Source organism: Alligator mississippiensis, chromosome 5 (assembly GCF_030867095.1).
Source record: "Alligator mississippiensis isolate rAllMis1 chromosome 5, rAllMis1, whole genome shotgun sequence".
Lineage (NCBI taxonomy): Eukaryota > Metazoa > Chordata > Crocodylia > Alligatoridae > Alligator > Alligator mississippiensis.
The window spans coordinates 100025806-100052129 of NC_081828.1; the positions used below are offsets into that span (position 1 = coordinate 100025806).

Here is a 26324-nt window from a genome sequence, read left to right on the forward strand (position 1 = left end):
CCACAACCCTCCCCAGCCATCCTTGCCCGCCACAAGCCCCATACCTACCCACATATTGACACATGCACCTACATACTCCTGCACCTCACTATATATATATATATATATATATATATATATATATATATATATATATATATATATACACACACACACCGCCATCCACCCATACCCCCCGCTCACAATATATGAGTAAGACTTCATTGTAAGTTATTATACAATCACTTCTATGTACACTACACAAACGCATGTAAATCAAGACAAAAATATCTTCTGAAATCAAATTAATGAATGTTGTAGTAGATGTTCTAAAAATCGGACATAATTAGGTATTTTTCTGGTTCTGAGACTGCAAACCCCCTTGCTGAAAGGAGTACTTCTGGGGGCAAAGGTCAGAGGTTAGGGGGCGCTGTTTGCAGTCTCAAGTTGGTGACCAGGGGCCAGGGCATCGGTCAAGGGGCCGGGCTACCCCTGCAGCCATCAGCAGTTTTCCAAAACTCGGTAAGGTGAAATAATTGCCTGCCCCTAGGTTGGAGGTAATTTTGTCCTTTTAATAAATAAGTTCAAGTCTACTAACCAAGAGAGAGAACAGAACTTTGACATTTCTGTGATATATAAGCTTTTTTGGGACAAAGACTAAGTTTTTATGAGGAGGAAAAGGTGGTTTATAGTTTATATTCCAATGCTTCATTTGCTAGGCTTATTGACTGACTTATCTCTCAGAGAAACTGGAAAATGCCAAACCAATCACTGTAACAATTTATCAGTTGCAATGAAGACCTAAAAAATATAATAGGGATTCTCCAAGGCAGCACTGAAGTAAAGCAGCTGCTTCTGTAAAAAGATACAGCAATTTTTCTAAAAGTGTAAAGACCAGATCTACTTTTGCGTGTCACAAGCTGGAAATGGAATGACCTGTTTGCTCTTAGGAACAGGTTTTATTAACATATACCTTCTTGATGGAGAGCTTGCTTATACACTTTATTAAAAACTTTCTTCAAAGGAATTGAAAAAAAGAAATTCACCAGCCTTCAGACAAAGATCAATGTGATATGTTGTTTTAAAGGAAACAAGTTGTGCTTGTTCATATTCATTGCAACAGATTGTGAGTTTTCCTATGAAATTCTTCTTGCTGAAAAGTACCAGTTTGTCTAATGGACTTTTTCAAAATATCAAAATAATCACAGTGGAGCATCTTTTGGAATTTACAAAGATGTCAGCTATGTTATTCCATTATGACTTCACTCTTTTACTGAGTTTCATTAGAATTTCTTTTTGGACTTTTATTTCATTTCTATCATAGCCCGTTTTATCCCTTGTTTCCCATTTCCCTTTGACCTGAAGTTGGAAAATTCCACTTCTGCTCCGTTACGTCCCATAATTTGTTACAATCTGTCACCAGCTACAGTCCCCCAACACATTTTTGCCATCATTGGCCACGCAAACAGAGTCAATCTAGGCCATGACTCCAGAAAGGTAGAGAGATCAGACATGACAAAACACATGGAACACAGTCTAGGAGCAAATATGCTATAAAAGGTTAGCTCAAGAGACAAGCCAGCCAGACCAGTTTACAGAGAAGCGCTTGGCTTCACTGCTGTTTGCTGTAATTCTGGCAGCTGTCGAGTAGCTTCGCTTAGTAGATTTTAGTGCAGCCTGTCAGAGTAGGTCCAGAACTGATGGCAAGCTCCCATAGCTGTGGAACTGGCCACAGAATGCCTCTCAAAGTCCAGCTTCCTATCTTAGATGATTCATAGATTTAGGGTTGGAAGGGACCAAAGTAGATCATCATGTCTGACCCCCTGTCCTGGGCAGGAGAGAATACTGGGCTCGTATGCCCCCAGCTAGGTAATTGTCAAGCCTCCTCTTAAAGACCCCCAAGGTAGGAGCCGGCACCACTTCCCTTGGAAGTTCATTCCAGGTTCTAGGTGCCCTGACTGTGAAATAGTGTCTTCTAATGTCCAGCCTGAATCTACTCTCAGACAACTTATGGCCGTTATTCCTTGTTACTTCAGGAGGTGCACGGGTGAACAGGGTTTCTCCCATTCCCTGGTGGTCCCCCCTGGTAAATTTGTAGATGGCCACCAGGTCCCCTCTCAGCCTTCTCTTGTGAAGGCTGAACAGGTTCAGACCCCGTAGCCTCTTCTCTTAGGGTCAGCCCTGCTGTCCCTGGATCATGCGAGTGGCCCTCCTCTGGACCCTCTGGATGCTGGCCACATCTCTCCTAAAGTGCAGTGCCCAGAACTGGACACCGTACTCCAACTGTGGCCTAACCAGTGTTGCATAAGGGGGAGGATCACTTCCTTGGCCCTGCTTGTGTTGCATCTGTGGATGCATGACAAGGCATGGTTGGCCTTACTGACTGCGTCCTCACATTGGTGGCCCATGTTCATTTTGGAATCGATAATGACTCCAAGATCTCTTTCTGCCACTGTGCTTTCGAGAAGGGAGTTCCCCAGCCTATAGGTATGCTGCTGGTTCTTACTGCCCAAGTGCAGTACCCTGTACTTGTCAGTATTGAATCCCATCCTATTCACATTTGCCCACCCCTGTAACCTGTCCTGGTCCAACTGTATCCTGTCCTTCCCTTCTAGTGTGCCCACCTCGCCCCAGATCTTGGTGTTATCAACAAATTTGAACAGGGTGCTTTTCACCCCCTCGTCCAAGTTGCTAATAAAGAGATAAAACAGTGTGGGCCCAAGGACTGAGCCTTGGGGGGCCCCACTGCCCACATACCTCCAGGTCGAATATGACCCGTCCACCACCACTCTCTGGGTGCAGTCCTTCAGCCAATTTGCAACCCATCTCACTGTGTAGGCATCAATGCCACAGTCGCCTAGCTCTTTAATGAGAATGGGGTGGGAGACAGTGTCAAAGGCCTTCCTGAAGTCCAGAAAGACTACATCCACTGCGACACCTGTGTCCAATGATTTTGTGACCTGATTGTAGAAGGCAATTGGGTTGGTCTGACAGGACCTGCCCCTAATGAAGCCATGCTGGTTGCCCCTGAGCATCGTCCCTCCTGCCAGTTCTTCCCAGATGTGCTCCTGGATAATCTTCTCAAAGAGCTTCCCCAAGATCGAAGTAAGACTAATGGGCCTATAGTTGCCTGGGTCCTCCCTCCCCCCGCCTTTTTTGAAAATGGGGACCACAGTGGTCCTCTTCCAGTTATCTGGAAGCTGGCCAGAGCACTACGAGTGCTTGTAAAGCCGTGCCAGGGCCCCTCAATAACCCCTGCCAATTACCTCAGCACCCTGGGGCGGAGAGCATCTGGACCTGCTGATTTGAACACATCCAGCCCCTCCAGAAGTTCCCTAACTCGGTCCTCCCCGACCCTAGGCCTGTCAGAGTCTCTCCTGAGTGCATCCTGAATCCCAGTGGGGGAGTCCTGATCCCTACTCAAAAAATGGAGGCAAAGAAATTGTTAAAAAGGTCTGCCTTTTCCTCTGGTGCAACCACCAGATTGCCTAGCATATCCCACAGGTGCCCCATGTTACCTGTTGCTTTCTTCATACGTCTTTAGCATTAGCGTAGGAGCATTAGTATAGCATTAGTGTATTTAAAAAAGAACTTTTTGTTGTCCTTGATGCTAGCCCTAGTTCCGTATCTGCCTTAGCTTTCCTAACAACCCCCCTACAAGCCCGAGTGATGGAGGTATACTCCTCTTTGGTGATAGCCCCTCCCTTCCACTGGGTGTACACCTCTTTTTTGGCTTTCAGGTGTTCCTGAATGCTTTTGAGCCAAGGGGGCTTTTGAGCACTCTCGCCCCCTTTGATTCTCGTTGGGACTGTCACCCCTTGGGCACGGAGGATCGTCTCCTTAAGGAACAACCACTCATTTTGGACACCCAGTTCCCCAACTCTCCAGGACCCCAGTGCCTCTCCTACCAATCTCAACTCATTTAAGTTGGTCCTCTTGAAGTCAAGGGCTACTGCCTTACTGCAGGCCCTTGACACCTTGCGCTGTATGGTGAATTCCAGTAGGCAATGATCACTGTCATCCAGGTGGTCAAGAACCTGGAGTCCCCTCAACAAGTCATCGCCTGTGGCCAGAACCAGATCCAGGAGGGCATTCCGCCTTGTGGGACTGTGCACCTCCTGGGTTAAGTGGAGGTCCTGTGTCTCAGCAAGGAACTTTCATGAGTGGTCCGACCTGGCTGACTGCTCTTCTCAGCAGATGTCCAGGTAATTTAGATCACCCATGATGACTACATCCCTTGCCTTAAGTGCCTCCACAAGCTGGTCCGAGAGTTCACGGTCCAGCTCTTCCCCTTGGTTGGGTGGTCTGTAGTAGACCCCCACCATTAAGTCCCTTTCCCCCCAATCTCTGTATTCTGACCCAGACCACTTCAGCCTGCCCCTCCTTTGACCCCATCCTGTTGATTGAGGATGTGTATTGCTCTTTGATGTAGAGCGCTACACCCTCGCCTTTCCTCCCCGTTCTATCCCGCCTCCTGCTTACTTCCCATGCTTTGAGCATTAGTGTAGAGGCATTTAAGGCCTTGTATTGGTGCATGCACCCCCCCCCCCCAATTCTTAGGACTATCGGGACCCCCATCACTTGCCTGGGTACTCCTTGTGCTTGTCACCTTGGTTGGGAGGTGTCCTCCTGTGGCCCCATCCCCTGGCGAAGCTACTTTTAAAGCATGCTGTACAAGATCAGCCAACCTGGAAGAAAAGGCATGCTTGCCTTTAGGGGAGAGATGTAGCCCATCCCTCCCAAGCATGTCCCCTGTGCGCAAGTGTGGGTTGTCCAGAAACCCGAGGCCTGCCTGGCCGCACCAGCTCCGTAGCCGCTGGTTAACCGCGTCAATGCACGCCTCATGTCATCGTCCGTGTCTACTTACCAGGAGAATAGAGGAGAATACCACCTGTGCCCCCATCTCCTTGAGCTTGGCCCAGCTTCAAAGTCCTTCATGATGTGGTCTGTGTTGCCCCTGGCCACGCCATTTGTTCCCACATGGATAAGGACCATGGGGTACTCGTCGAATGAAGGCTGGTATCCTCTCTCTGTGTTGGATTCGAGTCCCAGGCATGTAGCAGACTTCGCATGCCATGGGGTTGGGTCGGCAGATGGGACCCTCTGTTCCCCTTAGGATGGAATCCCCAATGACAAGGACCCGGCATTTCTTCCTCCTTGTGCTCCCTCTCTGCACTGTCTGTGTCATGCGTGGAGCGGCACCTTCCTTGCTGGAGGCATCCCCTTCGTCCTTATCCTCCAGGGCTGCCAGGGCCTTGTATCTGTTCCTGAGTTGTACCTGGGGAGCCTCCACCATGCTAGTCCGAGCAGCCCTGGCTTTGGTGGGTACTTTCCACCACACCTCTGTTGTGCACCTCTCCTGGGGGGTCTGTATCCTGGATGCCTGGTCCTGCAGCGAACAGAAATAGGTGTCAGTCTCGTCCTCTGCAGCCCTAATCCATTGCAGCCTGCTTACCTCAACCTGGAGCTCCCTCACCTGCATCTCCAGGGCCCTAAGCCGGGCACAGGAGGGACAGGCAAGGGAACCACCCAATCCCTCCCCTACCACCAGCTGCTGGGTCCCTACCAGGCCACCCCCACAGACAGGAGGGTGGGGGGCCACTGACCCCACCATGAGCTCCGTCTGGACGGAGGCCCCAGAGAAGCCCAGGGTAGGCAGCGCCGCTGGGGCGGAGCGCCTAGCAGCTGCGCTCCATGTCTGTACCATGTCTGTGGAGCTGTGAGTCTACTTCCCTAGTCTGTTGGAGGCCCCTTGTGGACCACTGCTGTGCATACACTGATGCAAATGCTGGCGCGCCCTTACAGAGCGCGCCTGTTTGCGCACACTGTCTGTGCGTGGCCCAGGAGCACGGCTCCCTGTTGGCTGAGCTAAATGGGATCCAGAGGGTTTCCCTTCTGAATCTGCCTTGGTTGTACCGGCTCCCTCTGTCCTCTACCCCACTTTCCTTAGGGGGATCAGCTGCTGCTGCCCCCTCCGCTGCCGCTGCTGCTGCTGCCGCCACCAGTGAGGTAAGGAGGCACGTGTGTGTGGACACACACACACACACACACACACACACACACACACACACACACACACACACACACACACACACACACACACACACACACACACACGGCAGATCCTTTGCTGCTCCTTAGATCTGATAGTGTTATCAAAAACTATGCCCACATGAGTTGCATTGCTATATAGTGCACTTATCTGAGCTTGGTGAGGAGTACCTGACCTGTGCACTGTTTTTAAAATTGTGTTTTAAATGTGCCATGGTTTTCGCCTCCTGTTGCTTGCTGCTGACCAGACTGGAGGCAAAAAATGCAGCATATTTAAAACCATGGTTTTTGCCTCCCAGCCATCAGGAGCAAATGAAAGGGCTGTGGGGCTCCTCTATCAAGCATCAGCAGTGAAAGGCATGTCAGGAGAAACACCAAGATTAAAGGAGCCACTGTACCATGAGCTGGGCCCTCAATTTAAACCAAGCCCTAGCCATGAAGAAACTGACTAGGGACAGACATTACACACAAACTGGTTTAAGTGATCAGAAACTGGTTAAAATCTATAACAGAACAGATGTTCAGTGCACATAAACCAGCTTGAAAATGGCTGAAACTGGTTTGAGATATATTCAACCAGGTTTAGTATCAGACTTAACTGATTTGGGTCTCATCAGTTTGTGCAATGTCTGTCCCAGACCCCTTCCTGGTTTTAAGTTGAACCAGGACCCCCCCAGCATCCTGGCATGCTCTCTGGGCTGGGCTCTCTGCTCCACAGCAGAGCTGGCCCCACCCCTCTTCTCCCTGGCTACAGCTCTGGCAGCAACTGTAGATGTTTGCCTGGCTTCCCCATGCTCCCCTCCTTCTTCCTCTTGCTACTCCCTGCTAAGCAGGGATTCCTTCCTTCCCTCCCCTTTATACAGACACCTCCCAGCACTAGCTAGCAGACCACATGATGGCTACTGTCTGTGCTCTGGGAGACTGGGCAAAGGCAGACAGGACAATGTCTGCTTAGGGCTTTTTGGAGCTAATCAGTAGGTAGCTGGTAACGTACCTCCTTTCCTTCCTTGGAAAAAGTTGTTTAAGAAAAGCTTGAATTAATGAGAAGGGCTTTTTTTTTCCTTTTGTTTTCTTAATGGGCTGATAAACACTGAGTTAAGGGTGATGCACACTGTGTTATCAACTCCCTGCTGGGTTGCTGGGGGGTGGGGGAAGGAGGTTTCCTCCCTAATTGGAATGTCCTGCCAGGGCCTAGCCATGCTCCATCTCAGCTCAGCACTGTGGAAGGGAAGGGAGTGCTGCTCTAGCACTGTTTCCACCCCCCCTCCCCCCCCCCCCCCCCCAGGAGTGCTGCTCCAGCACTGCCCTAGTATCTAGCCTGAGCCACTGCAGAAAGGCAAACACATGCCTGGGATGTCTATGCAGTTACAAACCGGTTTAGCCTAGACAGGTTAGACTTACCTGCAAAGATTGAATCAATTCAGGCTCACGCTTTTTGAATGTCTGCCCCTAGCCTGTAGGTGAAACATGTATAGAAGCCAGATCCCTATGGAAGCATTCAGCTGCCTGAATCATGAGATGATCTTTTGTTGCCCTCAGTCCTTTTTTTTCAATCCACTTGCCAACTTCTGTAACCAGTGAGCAGAGATGTTTATTTTCTGGAAAATTTTCCAATGCCCTAAGTAGAGCATGATCTGATTTTTGCCTGTTTTTATTTGATTTATATTTAGTAAACAAAAAAGTACCCCCACGTTAATTTTATATCCCAATAGCCACAAGTATTTGAACTGAATTATTTGATTAGGAAAAAATTTAAAGACAACACACTTTGTGGTTTAAATGTTATATTCAAATGAATTCAAAGCTTTATGTAGAAAGATATTAATTTTATTGGAATACTTGTAAAAATGTAAAGACAGTACACAATACCAGGGGTTTGGGTTGTAGCTGTGTTGGTCTAAGGACATAGGCAGACAAGGTTCCTTGGGTGAATTTGATATCTTTTATTAGACCAACCCAAATGGTTGGAGAATAGTTATTAAGCAAGCTTTCACGTTCAAAAACCCTTCGTCAGGCTAAGGAAGCTGCAGCAGTCGGTGTGCGCTCTTCCTGGATGGAATGAAAAGTAAACAAGCCAGGGCCTGGGCTGGGGAGTCAGTTGCCAGGCAGATTGTAATGTATCAAAAATCCAATGTCTATGTTTAGTCCATGATCTCTAGTATCCAGCAGGTTGATGAAATGGAGCTCATAGGCTTGTCTCTGGGAAGTGTTGTGTAAGTTTCCCTTGAGGATCAGGACTGAGAGACTGGAGATAGAGTGGCCCTCCTGTGAGAAATGTGCCCCCACCGGTAATTGAGTATTTCTGTCTTTGATGGATTTCTGGTGTGCGTTCATTCTGGTGCGCAGTTGTTGTTTGGTCTCTCCTACATATCTTCCATCAGGGCATTTGGTGCATTGGATGAGGTATATTACATTTCTGGAGGTGCAGCTGTAAGATCCTGGGATGCTGATGGCTCTGTTGTGGGGTGTAGTAATAGTGGGGGTGGTGGAGATGTGTTGGCAGGTTTTGCATTTCTTGTCCTGTCACAGTCTGGATCCTTTTGGTGTGTTCTGGGCTTGAGGAAGTTTGCTTCTGGTGATGAGGTTGGCGAGGTTCGGTGCTTGTTTGAAGGCTAGGATGGGTGGCTCTGGGAAGATCTCTTTAAGAATAGGGTCTCTTTCTAATATGGGTTGCAATTTTTTGAGGATTTTCCGTACAGGTTCAAGGGATGGGCGATTCGTCATAACCAGTAGTGTGCGATTTGTGGGTGTTTTTCTTTAGTACTGCAGCAGTTCTTCATGTGGTATCCAGGTGGCTCTTTCAAACATGCGATCTACCTCTCTGGAGGAGTGTCCTTGCTGGGTGAAAGCCTTTTTAAGATTGGTGAGGTGGCGATCCCAGGTGTTCTCTTCAGTATAAATGCAGTGGTATCTGAGGGCTTGGCTGTATATCACAGCCTTTTTGGTGTGTTTAGGGTGATTGCTGATTCTGTGCAGATATGTATGTTGGTCTGTGGGTTTCTTGTATACTGTGGTCTGTATTTTACCCTTCTGGATACTGATCATTGTGTCTAAAAAGGAGATGTTGGTGCTGGAGTATTCTAAAGAAAGTTGGATGGAGGGATGGTGACTGTTGAATTTCTGGTGGAACTCAGTCAGAGATTTTTAGACATTTTAGAGATTTTATTTTTAAACCCACAGACCAACATACGTATCTGCACAGAACATGTGATTGCTTTGCTTTGCTTTCCTCACGTGTGATTATGATTGCTTTGCTTTCCTCAGACATTACCATTTCAGTGGAGAAGAGGAAAAGACCAGTATGAAGGCAAATATGTCATTACATTCAAGGTCCTGGGTGGATCACTGGGGCTTAGTACAGACCATCAAAAAACCCAAGGCTGAATAGACTCAAGCCTAAGCACCAAACATGCTTTTCTACTGTGGATTTTAGGTTCCCCAACTTTTTCTGTGGGGCTAAGTACAGACCATCAAAAAGCCCAAGGCTGAATTGATTCAGTCTTTGCAGGTTAGTCTAAACTGCAGAGATTAAATTCAGAAACAATTGGACCGACATTTACCTTTGATTCAGGAAATGCAGCCACATGTCTGCAGTGGCTCAAGCCAGAAGCCAGGGGAGCGCTAGAGCATGGCTCTCTGGCACGTAGCCAGCATGGGCTGTGTGTTTGCTTCCTCTTCCTGCTGCCCCTAAGGTCTCTGGGATTTGCAGCCCAGAAACACAGCAACAGGACTCTGCATGGTTGCTCATCACTTTCTCTTCCTGCTTTCAGGTGCCTCTGAGATTTGGGTGTTTTGGAATCCGTTGTCTTCAGGAACTTGAAGGAGGCATGATGCTTCAGAAAGACACCTGCCTTTCCTGAACTCTTGTCTGTTCAGGCTGCATTCCTTTCTTCCCCTTTTGGGGCATCTTGATTGAGCATTCCCTATGAGTATCTTAGTGTGCTCTTGTGCTTTTTGTGCTTCTTCCTGCCAACCACTTTACAGGCCTATAACAATCAGGCAGTGTCTGAGAAGAAATAAACATAGCAGCTGAATATTTATGCATGAGAGCTAAAATGTTGAAAGGCTCCTCCTAAGAATAACATATGTCATCTTAATTGAGGGAAGAGTAGTGGGAAATTGCATAAGAATCTGCTTTTGCTTGCAGAGTTTTTGTGGAAGGCTTCTCCATGGTTATGGTCTCCTTTGCATATTGCTTGGGAATTATTCCTAACTCTTAGGTTTTTTACTGAGTCATATTTTATTAGTTCAGGTTCTGGGTTGGTTTGTTTGTTTGTTAATTTAATGGATGCTATTTATAAGTGTAGTGCAGAGTGGCTGCTGCTCATTGCCAGTCCCATTTAACAAGCAGAGCCAGATCTGAGAGGCAAAACAGGGCAGCTGCCTTGGCTAGCCAAATATTAGGCTCAGCAACAGGTTAAATGTCTGTTTATTAGGAAGCGAGAGAGCTTTATGACTTTGTTCATAGCTGTGAGAACTGCAGAGCCAGACTTACTTGCAAGATGCAACAGACTTCCTAGGGTGAATGGGTTGTGAGACCTGCCATAACGTCACAGCCCGGCTGCAGTTAACAACTAGTATGCACAATCAGTTCAGCAAGGTGCTCTGAGCTTTGACCCTTGCTTCTGTTTATTGCTCTGATATAAATCTTGGGTTAAAAGATAGTAACGTTTTGTACTGTAGTTGGCTGCTCTGTAAAATGAATAGGATAAAATCTTTTAGGGTTTTTGCAGATTATTTCATTTTTGGAAATGCTTGGAATTTCTTGGTGGTAAGATGCAAACCAAGTGTGATAGTTTGTATTAGTTGAACCTAGTCCATTTGAAAAGGGGGCATGTTACACTACAAAATTATGCTTCTCACATTTTAATTACATCCAGTGTGCAGTGTTCAGAATCTGTTGGGCTAGGGACAGACATTCAAAAAGCCTGAGCCTAAATTGATTCAATCTTTGCAGGTTAGTCTAACCTAGCTGGGCTGAACTGGTTTGTAACTGCACAGAAATCCCCTCTGGACTGAAGAAAAGTAGGCACATGCCTGCAGTGGCTCGGGCTAGAAGCTGTAGCAGCTGGCGGGGGTGGGGGGTGTTAGAGCAGCCCTCCCTTCCCTTCTATAGTGCTGAGGTGGGAGGGGGGTACCAGGCCCCGACAGGAAACTCTGATTAGGGAGGGGTTCAGCCCCTGCCACCAGCTACTTCTGACCAGTGATGGAGCCAGAAGAGCAGGGAGTTGATAACAGCGTTTATCACCCTTAACTCGGTGTTTATCAGCCTGTCAAGAAAACAAAATCCTCTCATTAGTTCAAGCTCTTCTTTAAATAGTTTTTTCCAAGGAAGGAACAGAGGGACATTACCAGCTGCCTGTTGATTAGCTCCAAAAAGCCCTAAGCAGACACTGTTCTGTCTGCCTTTGTCCTGTCTGTCTTATACAGACAGCTCCCAGCATTAGCTAGCATACCACATGCTGGCTACGGTCCAAGCTCTAGGAGAGGGGAGGGTGAATCCTTGCTTAAGCAGGGAGTGATGGGATAGGAGGGGTGTCAGGGGTAAGCCAGACGCTGCTATGCCTGCCATCCCTACCAGAGCTCAATGGCCAGCCCAGCTCTCTGGAGCAGAGCGCCCCACCTCAGTCTGCAAAGCATCTGGGATGCTAGGGGATATGGGTTTAAGTTGAACCCAGAGAGGGTCTGGGACAGATATTGCATAAATTGGTTTGAGCCAAATCAGTTAAGTGTGATACTACATTCAACCAGGTTTATCTCAGACTGGTTTCAGCCATTTTCAAACTGGTTTACGTGTACTGACTGTCAGTTCTGTTACAGGTTTAAATCAGTTTCTGATCACTTAAACTGGGTTATGTGTAATGTCTGCCCCTAGCCTTGGAGACCATTTCTTCAAAAGTGTCACACTGAGGGAAAGAAGCTTTTTTTTGAGGGCTGCATCCTATAAGAGAAGAATCTAACATAATAAACTGTCTATGGAACAATATCAGAATGCAGAAGACCTGGTGTCTGACTTAAAATAATTCTATATAACGCTAATGGGTTTTCTCCTTTTTCATCTCATTTTCTGTTTAACAAATATTTTTAATACCTTCTAAGTGATGCTATTGTACAAAGCCTATGAACTGGGTTAAGGCATATATGTTCATTCTTTTCTGCATGATGCATTGCCACTATGTAAGCTGAGTACTGATGCTAAAGACTGAATGGAATTGTCATGGTTCAAATTGTTTCCCATATTCTGGTGGCTTCTCTACCAAGGGTATGGATCTTATTGTTGTTAATAACTGATGGAAATGGTATCATAGTTCTAGCAGTGCGGTTTTGTCTTATGGCGCGTGCGTGCAGCTGGCAAATGTGGTGTCCATTGTTTGTATGTGTGATTTAATTTTTCCCCAAAGGAATTGTCACCTTTGCTTGGAGAAAATACTGTTAATCACATATTTCCATTTCATCATTTTACTTTTGGGCTTCCCTGCAGTTCCCAAGTGACAGCAGGATGTGACACAATTCCTTGGAAATACTATTTGGTTTTGCAAGATTTAATGCTTAGTTTTTGGGGTAAGGTTGGAAGTGTGGCAATTCCTCCATCAAGCACCATCTTAGTGAAAGACACGTTAGTTTCATCTTTCTGCTAGTGAAAATGTCCTGAATCTCTAGTAATTTACCTGAGAGTAATGTAGTAGCAGTAGCAGTAGTAGCAGCCTGGTAGGCCTACCTTTCTGCAATCTAATGTAAACTATTACATCCCCTATTACAAACCCTGACAAGCTGTGTTAGGATTCTGTTACTGTGAAATGGAACCCAATGGTGTATTGCTCCATCTTCCGTAATGGTAGGTGATGTTCTAGACTCTAGGATTGTTTTTATAAGGCAAAGTGGCAACCAAATTAATGAATATCTGCTGGGAACATGGGCTCAGATTATAAAAATGTATTTTCTTCCTCACCCTCATCATCTGGCTCTGCCATATCTTTTAGTTTCTTCCTGGCTCCTTAACGTGCTCCCCCTCTCCATTGTTCACATCGCAAATCCAGATATGTTAAACTTAAGCAACTTTGCCATGCAAAATGTTTCTCTGGAGCTGACCTGAGGAATTAAGTGGCAACAACCGGATTGTGAAACAAGCTTCAGTTTGCATACTCAACAGTCCTTTTCTATTAAAAGACAAAAATCCTCATTTTGCTGTGGCACTTTTAAAAGAGCAGACTTCTTCCTTACATCCAAATGTTATGAAAACCAGGCATGCTGTAATGCAGAACCCCAAGGAATGCTTGATTGAAATAACAGATCAGAAAAGTCTCTTGCTAACATTCCTATGATTATAGGTTTACTCAAGTGATAGAAACATGGTGTCAGCTAGGTTTCCACATACAGGCAGTCCTCACACTTACAGTAGGAACGTAACCCACCATAAGTCGAAACAACGCAAGTCGAATCTGATTTTCCCATAGAAACAATGTTAGAATAGGGCAGGGGCAGGCAATTATTTTGGGCAGAGGGCCGTTTACTGAGTGTCAGAAAGCTGTCGAGGGCTGCATGACAGGCAACCCAAGGCAGATTAATATTAATTTTCTACATTTTTCAGGGGCCCCGTGGGCTGGATAGAATGGTCTGGCGGGCTGTATCTGGCCCCCGGGGCACATTTTGCCCACCCCTGCAATATGGGGTTAATTTCCTGACCAAGGGTCTGATGCCCAATTTTTTTTATAGAAATTACCATAAACACCATATTCAAATCAACTATTTAATCAACTGTAAATGATATACACTGTACAGTACAAAGCTTTCTAAAGTGTACTGCATATAAATCGATTAAACAGGGCAATACAGTAACTAATTGCATAAAATGTTATTTAATCAGAAGGTGAAGGAACACCTTCATCAGGGTCATGGAATTCAGAAGAGCTTCTGTGGGGAGATTTTGGGGAGACTTAGGGCTACTTGATGGCTTTTTGAGAAACTGATCCAGAGATATTTGTTTTGCTGCCCTCTTTCTCATTGTAAATTTCCCTGTAGTGCCATAAGTGGGAGGATCCAGTGTCATAAGTAATAACATGGGTGTAAATGGTGGAGCGCCGTAAGTTGAAACGCCTTAAGTCAAGGACTGCCTGTATAAAGTAACTTTATAAAGAAGAAACTTTAGCTTTTAAAGCGTTTACTTACAGTCCTCAGCTGATGTCAGGTGTAATACATGAGGTATATGACACTTTTAAATGCAATTGAATGCCCCACCCTTCTTTTCCCCAGAAGTATGTATTGCTGATTGGCTGATATTTTAATAGCAGCCTTTGTTTGAAAAAAAACCCAGCTTGTTCACTTAATAGATTGGCAAGTTCCAGTCCCAGTGTGCAGGGGAAAAGGAATGGTTCTCTACTATAACTTATAGTGTGGGCATCATGTGTAAGACGGCAAAATTCTGCAGCCCTGGTGTAATGGGAAGTGACAAGAATTTGAAAAGGTTGATACAAATCAGGGTTGTGTCTTCTTGCTCTGTGATAAAAAGTTGGGGGAAGCAGCAAGTGTTGGTTTCAAAGCAATGCCACTTTAAGCATAGTACTATGGAGAGAGGAAGCAGTGATTATTGTAACTTTTCTGTTTAGGTGGTAGGACTCATTGACTTTTCCCAAGCCATGTGAAAAGGAAATAATGGCAACTGTCTTAAAGCATCTGTCTTCTAATTTAATTTCTTATGGGTGCTGCTAGAATTTGTACATGTTCTGGTAGAGGTTTTTTTCTGCTGAGTAACCCTTCTACTGATTGCTGCAGTCAGATGCGTGCTAGGGAATAAAGAGGACCTTTGCTGACAGGTATTTCTAGCTGTGAGGTATAAAAGCTTCTGGTTTCTCCCTGTAATGGTGGTACCTCAGTGGTGCATAGCTGACATTTCTGTGTAGTGCATAGTAACCTATTGATGGTAATCAATTTTCATTCCTCACCTGTACCTTGTTTATTTTCCATTGGAAATGTGTAACATAGTTCTGGTGCACATGGAAAACATGATGAAAATAGTCTTTAAAGGGTCCTTTGGAACAGATCAGTGTGGAAGCAGCAGTAGTGTCATCTTTTTTGCGCTGCCCTGAAATAGCTACGCTGCTGGATGAGAGTAGTTCAGTTGACTACCTTTCCGTCTCTTTTGAGACTGTGTGGAAGTCAACCCCGTTTTGATGCTTTGTGGCTGTGGCAGGGTCCTGTTGGTGCCTGCCACTTTAAGAGCTGAGTCAAGCAGCCAGCAGGTGCTTGATTACAGTGGCCATTTTAGAACCATAGCCACCTATATAAACAGAGCAGTTAACTGCTGGCTGGCAGGCAGAAGCATTGCCGGACTGAACTGCTGAATGGAACCTCCTGCAGGTAGGAGCAGGAGGCTCTTGGTCCTGGGCATGACCTAAAACTGCACCCTGCTGGGAGTGGTGAGGCTCCCAGTGGTGCAGGAGCCCCCAGGAAATACCGGGCCAGTTACCACCCTGGTGAAAGGTGGGTCAGGGCATCTCAATAGTCTGTAGCCCCTACATCACCGTGGATAGAAATTGGGGCCAGGCATGGTTGCAACCACCTGAGCCTCTACTGGGAAGGGAAGCCCCGTAGCCCAAGTGAGGGGGAAGATGTGGAGCCCCAGTGAAGGGGGGGGGAACCAGAGGGCTGAGAGCCCAGTGTGGGTGGTGTGTGGATTTGTGTAGAGTTGCCCCGGGAGCGGCCAGGGCAGGTTTGGCCCAGGTCGGGTAATTGGCTGGCCACTACCCAGGGGAGGGTTGCAGGAGAGGCCCAAAAGACGGTATGTCTGCCACCCAAGGTGTGCGCTAGATAAAGCCTATAGCCTAAGGGGGCTGCTCTGAGAGGGAGCAAGGTGGTATAAGTTGTCGATGCGTGAAAGAGACCCTGTGAGAGGGGGTGGAGTGTGAGAGGCCCTAGTGAGAGGAGTGCAGTATGAGTACGTGTACAAATGAGGCCTGATAATGAGGGTTAAATTTGGTCTGGCTGTAGGCTGGGAGCATTGTGTTGTCTGGTTGCTGTCTGCAAGGCTTGGGCTGTGGTGTAGGGGAGGATCAGAGCTGCAGAGTGCCCCCTGGCAGCCTCCTGCCTAAGTAGAACCAATTATGAAACAAGGCATGGCAGGTGAGTGAGGTGGGTGGTTAACCTAGGAACGGGTGGGCGGGCCAATTGTGGACCAGCTCCAAGAAGGCCCCCTGTTACAGTGGCATTATGCAATTAAAGTATCTAAACTGTCATGACCCAAAGGTATGATTTTGTGTGTGCTTGGGCACTAGAATTATCCCCGTGGGATTACAGCTTCATTGCACGGTGGAGTTTTGCTGCATAGAAAACCCGCATGCAAGGGAAAAGTTCCCGCCACTTTGCAGCTGTCTTTGCAGGGTGCATTTCTCAAGTTGCGACAGAAATGCACTGTGCAAAGGATTTCCCGCCACCCGTATGCAAATTTGTTCCCCGCTATTGGCTAGTTCTAAATTATTCCCACGTGGCGGCTAGCGATTGGCCTGCTAGCCGTATAAGAGGCTCGAGCGGTTTCCGCCCAAGCCGAGGAGGACTCCACATCGATTTCGTGGGGACTCTGGGTACATGGCAGGGTAATAGAAACCCTGTGTGAGACTCAGAGGAGTTTGGCGGCCTGATCCACCACCCACCTCTTCCCGTCTTCGTGCGGTAACCTTTCTTAAGACGTATCTACGAGTTTTCTGCTTTGTGGCGCGCTTGTCCTGGACATCCGGAGTTCTGTTTGCGTGGAGCCTAGCAAACTCCACGTGATTGTTCGTGTTCTTTTTGTTTGTAACCGCAACTCAAGCAAGTTTTCCAGCCTGTGCCGCGACCATCCCGGTGTAAGTAAACAATCTTAAAATCTACCATTACGCGTCTGTGCCTAATTCTAGCTCGGCGCCCACCCTCTCCGACCCGGTGTGCCCGGGCTGCCAGCCACAGCCCGCGTGCAGCGCGACAAGGGCCATGGATTCGCACCCGGCCCGCACATAAACAACTACAATAGAAATTTTCAGCTATTTACTCTTTCACAGGCTGCCTCTTTTCTGCCTTGAACTCAAGTACAGTTGAGTCTCCCTTACTTACTTTAGGCATTGTTTCCCCCTCATTCCTCCCACCCACCCCGCCCTTCTCTTCGCTATACTTTGTTTTCCTAATTTCCACCTATTTACATTCTCACTGACATCCTGTCCACATTTTTAGCTGCTTTCATTCCTTGGAGCTCTCAGACCAGCAGAGACTCCCTATGCCTGCAGAAAGTTCCATGCTCGGCTGGTGTGCTGTAGGATGGAAAAGCTTGGGAAACGCTAGTCTAAGACCTTAGCTCCTGAGAACATGTTTTAGCAATAGGGACAAGTTGGTTAGTAATGTTACTTAACACATTTGGTGAACACATGAATTAAGTGCTTTTTTTTTTGTCTGGTCTGTATTTGAGTTGGCAGCCTAATGATGAAAGTCCTGTTTTTATCCTGCAAATGTTAATGACAAACTTCTGACTTGTGATAGAGCTGGGCGATTTTGCACTGGGAGCCCCAAAATACAGGAGTTCAGAATTGCACCCCTAATACAAAAAATGTTTATGCCTGAGGGCATAATGCAGCTAGTTCCCACCCTGTACTCGTACTCAATGAGGTTCAGCTGCTCTAACTTGAAGCTTCCAGATCTCTGGCATCATCCCAAACTTTTGATATTGAGGATTTTTTTTTCCTTCTGCTATTAAAACTTTGTTTCTCCCCCCGCTTTTTTTCTTTTTGTAGGCAAAGGCAGCTCAAGCATCTCATCTGATGTGAGTTCAAGTACAGATCACACACCGACCAAAGCCCAAAAGAATGCGGCTACCAGTGAAGGTAGGCATCTGGTGTTCATTATGTGTGTGTTGTCCCTCCCTGCACCCCCTTTGCAAAATGTTGTCTATTTTTGGAAGTTTCCATTTGAATATGGTACAATGCAGGTTTTAAATGTATGAGGGTTTAAGACACTTCTACAAATAATCAGCTTAAGGGAGTCTTTTAAAGGAATATGTGGAAGACAATGGATTGTTTTATTACATCAGGTTTCATATGCAACAAGACCTATTTACAAGGAAAATAATTCATAGAAGCATCACGAACTGAGTACTAAGTAAACTCCATAATCTTTTTGAGTTTCTACCTTGAATACCATGTAATTTTTTAAAAAATAGTCAAGTACTTTAAAGCCAATACCAAGGAATCAAAAGCAAGAGCAGTTACAGGCAGAAGGAGTTGCTAATCCTTTGCTAATGATTTAGACCAGGGGTAGGCAATGTTTTTTGGCCAAAGAGCCAAAAAACCCACAATGTCTACCTTGGGTTTTTGGAGGTGCCGGAGTACCAACATGCTGGCGCCTGGAGCTGCTGTTTGCAGCCTCCTGGCTACAGCTGGCCCATGGAGGCCAGTCTGCTTGCAGCCTCCCAGCTGCCTGCTGGGACCAGCCTGGATTCCATGGTCGGCAGCAGCTGCTTGGAGCCCAAGCTGGTGGTGGTGTGCCGAGCAAAATGGCCTTGCATGCCAGGCTCAGCACGCGTGTCGGGGGTTGCTGACCCCTGATTTAGACTGACGCTGCTTACCTAGAGAGATTAGGTCACTGTCCACTCAAAGGCAGGCGATACTTTGTGTCTAAGGGAGGAAGGATCTTGCATGTCTCCATTAACAACGTGGCTTGTGAATACGTTTTGTAGGAGTTTATGGTATCGGAAAAGTACCAATAATTTTCTGCTGCCTACCTAATACTTGGGTGGGAATGTGAAGTCCAGGGGTGTAGGTTGTAGCCGCGTTGGTCTAAGGACATAGGCAGACACGGTTCTTTGGGCACGTCTGATATCTTTTATTAGACCAACTCGAATAGTTGGTAAAGTTCTTCTTAGCAAGCTTTTGACTATAATTACCCTGCATCAGGCTGAGGAAACATCTGCAGTTGGTGTGTGCTCTTCCTTGGTGAAATGAATAGATTTCAATGTGGAGTCAATACATTCTCAATAAGCTTCAGATGTTAGTGGGAAGTAGCATAGTCTGTTTATATTGTGTTAATGCAAGGAAATACTGACTAGATATTACAATAAGGTTCTTGATGGCTAATTGAGAATCACTAAACCTGTCCATCTGGAATAATGATCAAAGCTGGAAAGACCCTAATCTTTGGGTGTGTTGAGGTGCTGACTTAAACCTTTTGTCTCGTTGGCTAAAGTGAAGGGATCTACTTAATGGTATGTAAACTGGTTAGTTAGCAAACAGATTATTGTTCGGTCATCTTAAGTTTCTCGTGTTTTAACAAATTAAGAGGAAATAATCCTTTTTTTTTTTTTTTTTTTTTCTGGCTTTGTTTCCAATATATTCTGATGGTTAAAATCCTGACGAACTCAGCTATATAGATGAAGATAGTACAATATTTAATAGTAAAATCGGTATTTAAGTGACGGATCTCAGATTGCTCTGCTAGTAAATTGCTACGTGCAGGTCAAAATTGGAGATCTGAATGGAACACTTGGAAGTTTTATAAAGCTCTAATCAATTAACACGGCTGCTTAGGCTTCACAAGGGCTTTTATCCTCTTGCGCTGAGGGGCAGTGTTTAACAGTAATAATTATTTAAATAATAATGTTCCAGTTTCAGCCTAGGTAGTTTAGTCAGGAGAGATTCCTTAGAAACAGTACAGAAACTAAAACAGATTTTTTTTAACAGAGTATAGAGAAGTACCTAGGCAATGCTGTTACACTGAAGCCAGGGAAACAGAAATAACAGTGCTGCAAACCAGTGTCATTTTACATATTTAGTAATCAAAATAAATGGAAGGTAAGAACAATCAGTAGAACCTTTGCATATTTTCAAAACTTCCTAAAACATTAGGCAGCTAATGGATGAGGTAACCTTCTTTCTCATTGAAGTCTATCATCTTTACGCTCTTTAGGTCTGGTCCCTTTAGATCTGGTGAATCACAGTGTTGGCCCTGAACTTTGTCAGCATCATTCAATTAATCAGTTGTGCCCCAGTGAGGGAAATATTGTGGCCCAGCAGATTAGTATATTTGCTTAAATAATAAACAGGCAAATTTCCTGCATTCTCATGTGCTTTGGAAAGAATTCAGGTGATAGTTATAGATTACTTCCCTTCTCCCCCCCTTCCATTTTCTTACACAAATTGCTTCAAACCTCTAAAATGTCAATCTACCTCTGAAGTTGTGCGTTTCCAGTTAGGCAGTGCACACAAGCACCTGTGTGTGTGTTGGGTTTTTTTCCCAGCGTTGCTTTATTCTGCTTGTTGTATTTCCCTCCTGTTGTACACTCATGGTTAAAGAACCAAGCTGTGACCTATAAATGAGCTAATATTTTAAGTCCAAAAAATGACAGGTTCAGGTTCTGAGTTTTTTTTCTAAACTTTTCCCACCTTTCAGTACACAGAGGGAACTGGGAAGCAGCTTTCTTTCAAGGGTGCAATGCAGAATATGCCATTTCTTTCTATGGAGTGAAATATTCAAATTAATTGGTGCAAGAAAATACCTTCTGGAGTGAACTCATTTGAACAGCACAGTCTCACTAGAAAAGTATCATTCCTGCAAGAAGAACAGAATTTTTCAAGGTTCCAGGAACCCTTTTGAATTGCTAATATATTATTAATTGTTACAGTGGTAACTAGGGACCAACCAAAGAATGGTCTAAACCAAGAATGAGGTCTCTGTATTAGGAACTTCAGAAACTGGGTAGAAGTTCCTTTATTTCTCTATTGTTTTGTTTACATTTTACAAGTGTTGGTTAATTCCCCTTTATTACATGCTGTAGTCCAAGCTTCCAGAAAATTGATGTAGCCATACTTACCCAACACCAAGGCCTGAGTTTTTTTTTTTGTATACTTGTTTTCTAGTGGCAATGGGTGCCATCCATGCATATAAACTTCGAGAAACTCGAAGTGCAGGCTTCTACAGTAAGCTGAGAAGCTGTGGTTTAGTCCTTTACTTTAACTGTCTGGTGAAGAGAGAGGTAGTTAGCCTGTTATTCTGAAGTTAGGCAGAAGGTAGTCTAATGTGGCATTTTAGATTAATGAATGAGTTAATCTAGAAGGTGCTACATTGCCCTACCTTCTTCCAGATGAAGTTCACATTTGCTGTGGTACATAGTGACCCCTCTAAACCACCTACTGGGTTTATCTACATGTGAAATTAATATGACAGTAAACTCTGGCACATATTGCGCTGGAGTTTATTGCTCTTGGGCGCAGTGTTTACATGTGTGCCTGGGACTGCAGCACAATTGAGCCAGGTTGGAGAAGCCCCAGGTAGCAGGGGGCCCTGGGAGTCAGCCTGCCAGCGGGGGGTTGCTCCGACCTGGCTCAACTTGCTGTGGAGGGGATGGCTGAGGCACGAGGGTGCTCCAATGTAAGGCTACCTGGCCAGCAGCCATCACACTGAAGCACCCTTGTGCCCCATTATTTAAGCCCCATCAGCATTTACATGTGTTGCTATGTTCTAAAGAATGCTGCTGTAGGATAGTACTTGTGTATACAAGAACTAACCTATGGAAGAATTAATTAGTTTACTTCAGCCTAATAGGGCTGCATGTGTAGACACTGAGACGTTACTGCAGAGTGTGTTTGCTTAGCTGCATACAGCATGAGAGGAGGATAGGAAAGGATAACAGCAGGACTGATTTTGCTCTAGAATGAAGCGGGTACCTTACTGGATATGTGCCTTAGTGCTGGTTTAAATATCATTGAAATATTGCTGGCAATTAAGTTCCTGATTTACTTACCCTGAAGGGTGCCTAGAGTTTTGATGTGTGAAGCTAGAGGCCTTTCATTTTTTTGATGAGCTTCAAACTGAATTCCAACTTTGCTAACAGACCTATTTCTTTCCAGTTTTGCATACTTTCTTTCCCTCCCCCCTCCTTTTGAGACTGTTGGCAAATTCTAGTGTTAAAAAACAAAACTGCCATGAAATGGCTAGCAAGAATATCTGTGGGCCTGATCTACTCCATAGGGACCAGAGCAAAACTTTATAGTCACTTTGCAGTGGCAAAAGTGACTATACAGGGCCCAAAGGATTGGTATGAAAAACCTCATCACTTCAGGGGTAAAAGAAACGGCTAGAAATTAGGGCTGTACATAATTTCTCTGAGTATTTCATTTCGAAGAAGTTTTGCTGCAGTTCAGGCTTGAAACAGTGAAATCAAAGTGAAACGAAAAGCTACGAAACAGCTTTCGAAACATTTCAAGTACCCTTGTTTTGTTTCAAAGTTTCGAAACATTTCGAGTTTCAAAGTAGTCCGGTGGTGGGAGGCAGGGGACAGCTATCAAGCTTTATATTGCATGTGTAGAAGGGTCTCTGCTGCAACTGGAAGCCCCATCAGCTGATGGGGCTCCCAGCTGCAGGAGGGAACCTTGCCCAATCGGGGCTGTGAGTCTCACAACTGCTAGGGACTTCCCCGCCAGCAGCTGTAACTGTGGGTCCTGGCAGCACCTTGCAGCTGCCAAGATCTAGGGCATTTATACATGTACCTTTTGTGTCCTGTGATGCACAGAAATCTGGCGGGTCAGAGCAGACTCAATGCAGCATGTGAGCAGACTGTGCTGCATCATATACAGTTGTATAAGCAGCAAAATGCATGTCAGCGCGCAGAAAATTGGGACAGTGCGCTTTTGAAGTAAAACACCTCCGATGGCAAAATCAACCCAACAAAGCAGTACTGCCCTGGTCTCTTCCTTTAGCATCGTGTTTTCCCCTCTCATCCAGCATGTTAGACACAGCAGAGGACATCTGTGCAAAAGCTGATAGTAACTATTCACCACTTACCATAAGTTTCCTGTGGAAGTAAGGATGGATTTGATTTCATTTGGGAAGCACTTAAGGTACTTAAATAAAGGTTTGAATGGGCTGTAGATTCTCTGTCCCAGAAAGAAGTTATACAAGAATTCCCCTGCTCTCCCTCAGCAATTTTCAGGGAGAGTAAAACAACAATAGGTATGTGAACTATATTAAGCAAATTTTTTAGCTTTCCATAGAACTCCAAGAATTGTGACTCTTCCCATGTATTTATTTTCAAGTGACTTTTAAAACTGACCCCTATAGCTCAAATTATGAGAGACTTTATAGACCTGTTATTATTAAACTGCATGGATATGTTTTTAACAAGCGTGCTTTTTTTTTTTTCTTCCAGCTATACAATTTAACACACATTTCACGGACCATTCCCAGTCAATATCTGAAACTTTTATGTCTACCAGTTATTTATATTAGGGAGTTTCAGTGAATAATGGAATAAGCCTCTGACTTTCACATAATTTTAATGAAACAAGAAGAAACAACTGGAGTTGTATAAATATAAATGAAACCTTTCACATTTCCATAAACCTTTGAAAACATTTCTCAGTGTTTGTTTGAAAGTTTTGTCCTGTTAACTTTTTCCTGCTTGGGACCTTCATAAAATGTAGACTCTCTCATTCCCTGCACAACCTTTCTTCCCACGAGCACTTGATATAAACCAGAAAACCTTCATCACTAGTTCACATGAGAATGTATTACATGATATTACTTGAGCTCAGTGTAGAAATATTTTTATAGGGATGACTTAATATGTGCTTTTCCTTTCACCGTGTAGATGCATAGACACTAAAGCTGTAAGGAAGTGCACAAAGTAGTAACTTTTTATCCTGGATGTCTATTCAAATTGAGGTTAATAAACTGCACTACCTGTCCTTCAACCTAATGCATATTCTTTTCAGAAGGCCAGGAAAGGTGGGAGAAGGGGCGAGAGGGGTTGCTGCCCTGAAAGTAAACAGATGCAGATGGTCAAACAAAGAACAGGAAGTCCAAGTGTAAGGACCTGTTCCTCTTAATGCCCTACTAGCAATGCTCTTCCTGCTTAAATCACGTAATGGCTAGCTCCATGTTGGCTGATCTCAGTTTCCAAATTGCTATATAAAAGGAGACAAGGTTTCTGGTAGTCGGTATTCAAAGTAGCTCGAATCATTTTGAAGACCAAAACCACTTCTTGAAATATAGCCATTGCCCATCAGTGAGCACAGGTGTGATGTAGACAGTTTCATGTTCTGCTATAGGTGCATATTCCTTAGTAGGGCACCTTGAATTATTCTTTTCTGCAGATGAGAAAGGAATGGAACACTGGAGTGATATTCAGAGCCAAAGGAAAAGGATGTTCTCATATTCTAGCCTAGTGAATTAGCTGCAAAATAAGAGCCAATTTGTGACCTGCTCCCAAGTCTAATCCTAACTCATCAACCTTGGTTTTTATTTTTTTTTCTTCACTTATAACTTTAGTGTCTGTATTGAGTATCCAGGTAACCTCATGCATTCTGGATGGTTGATGAGTGTACCTGTATCTTCTGAGTCCATCCTGATTAATCCCATTTCTCAACTGCTTCCAGTAGCAGCAGCCGCAATGTTTAAGACAGGGTGCTATATACTTGGTTCTGAGTCATATATAGGTCTTCTGAGGAGTTTGTTGCCTACATAAAATCTTGTCTGGTTTTGATGTGAAATTCTAAAACTGCCACTGTTCATATGAAACTGACTTTGGATGAACTGAGTTTTGAATTGGTAATGAAACTGGAAACCAGGTGAGTTTCCTGTGGCTTGTGTTCTTTTGCAAGTGGCAGGCCTCTAGATAAGTGTAATGTTGCATTGCCGAATGTGCCTAAAAGGTATCCTTGAAGCCAAGAATCGGGGTGGAGGAAGAGGTGGCGGTTAATAAATCTGAAGCTATCAATACTGTGGCACAATAAACAGAGCTTATTGGAATACTTATTATGCAAGTGTAATCAGTTCAAGCAATGCATGTAGAAGTATGAAGTAGTACGTGAGCTTGGCTCTTAAGTGCTTGACTGTTTTTCATGCTTTAACCACATCTTTTTGTACATTTGTTATGTAATAGGTTGTATTCCTACAAAGTTGCTCTGCTAATTATAACAAGACCATTGCAATCGGTGTCTAAGAGTTGGAATTCAGATACAAAGCAAAGGCAGTTGGGACATTATCAAGACTCAGGCTGCAATTTGAAATCTTACATTATTCTGGCTAATTTGTACTGAAATACTACTATAGCTGAATGTTTAAAATGCTGACCCAGATAATCCTAAGAACAAATTGGAAAGGAACATAAAACTGTAAACTTATTTGATCTGCTGTCTGAAATAGGAGAACTACCAGAACAAATGAATTTACACAATTCTAAAGTAGAATAACACTTACTTGGGAGAAAAAACAAACAGTTTTTTTTGAAATGCTGGCTTCATTTTTTTCCAAAAACTAGGTCAGACGCTGTGTACTAGAGACTGGCCTTAGATATTGCAAGGGGTGTCTGAATTATTTAGATTTTCAGAGATGGTATTGGACCAGCCTGTGACACATTTTTCTTACTGTAAGAGAAAGAAATGACTATATGTTCATTTATTTGTTTTTGCAAATAATTTGCATATGTTTGTACGATGTCTAGAACAGTAGGGTCCTGGCCTGGTAGCTACTCTTACCTGGTGCTGTTGTTGTTGGGCAGATAGATTCCTAATGTACTGTTCCCATGGTGTGTTTTCCCCCAAAATTGAATGTCCAGAATAAACTGTTCCAGCTCCTCTTTTTCCCCTCCCCTTTGCTTAAGCTCTCTGGCAGTTTAGAGAATCCCCCAAGGTCATTAGGTTAGAGAAATTCCCTTCCTGAATACACATTTATCCTGTTTCAAGCACAATATGATTTGAGCCAATAAATCCAGGATTAATGGAGCATGACACTTAACTGTACATTGTGTCCTATCCATTTTATGGTAAACAAAGCCTGACTTGGATTGAGTAGCTGCAGATTCATGCTAATAATTTTACTGAAATAATCGTTATGGGGAGTAGAACTTGTGTAACAGTATTCGATCAAGCCTGTGGTTGTTTTCACTTGAGAACCTCACTTAACGCACATCATCCATCTAAATGATATATTAAACAGAGTTGAGGCAGTAATAGATTACATATCTCCTTTCCATTTTTGGATACTTTTAAATATTAGTCCCCAGTCAACCTTATAAATAAAGTGCACTTGCAGGCTGGGGACAGACATTACACACAAACTGGTTTAAACCTGTAACAGACATTCAGTGCACATAAACCAGATTGCATAAACTGGTTTGACCCAAATCAGTTAAGTCTGATACTACATGCAACCAGGTTCACCTCAAATCAGGAAGGTTCTGGGACAGACATTGAAAATGGTTGAAACCAGTTTAAGTTAAACCAGATACCCCCAGCATCCTGGCATGCTCTCTGGGCTGGGTAGAGCTCTCTGCTCCACAGTAGGGC

At 44.6% G+C, this 26324-nt stretch overlaps 1 protein-coding gene across 6 annotated transcripts in view; it reads left to right on the forward strand.

Annotated features, from left to right (window-relative positions):
- The window catches only part of FBXL7 (F-box and leucine rich repeat protein 7), a 364587-nt gene that overhangs the window by 73919 nt on the left and 264344 nt on the right, over positions 1 to 26324 (forward strand). For 4 of the 6 annotated variants that reach the window (XM_059728615.1, XM_059728616.1, XM_059728619.1 and 1 more), the window contains one exon: positions 17781 to 17870. In XM_059728615.1, the coding sequence (XP_059584598.1) occupies positions 17781 to 17870 (90 nt within the window). Of the gene's footprint in view, positions 1 to 17779; positions 17871 to 26324 lie in introns of those variants that run through there. The other 2 variants (XM_006260962.4, XM_059728620.1) reach the window with 2 other exon arrangements.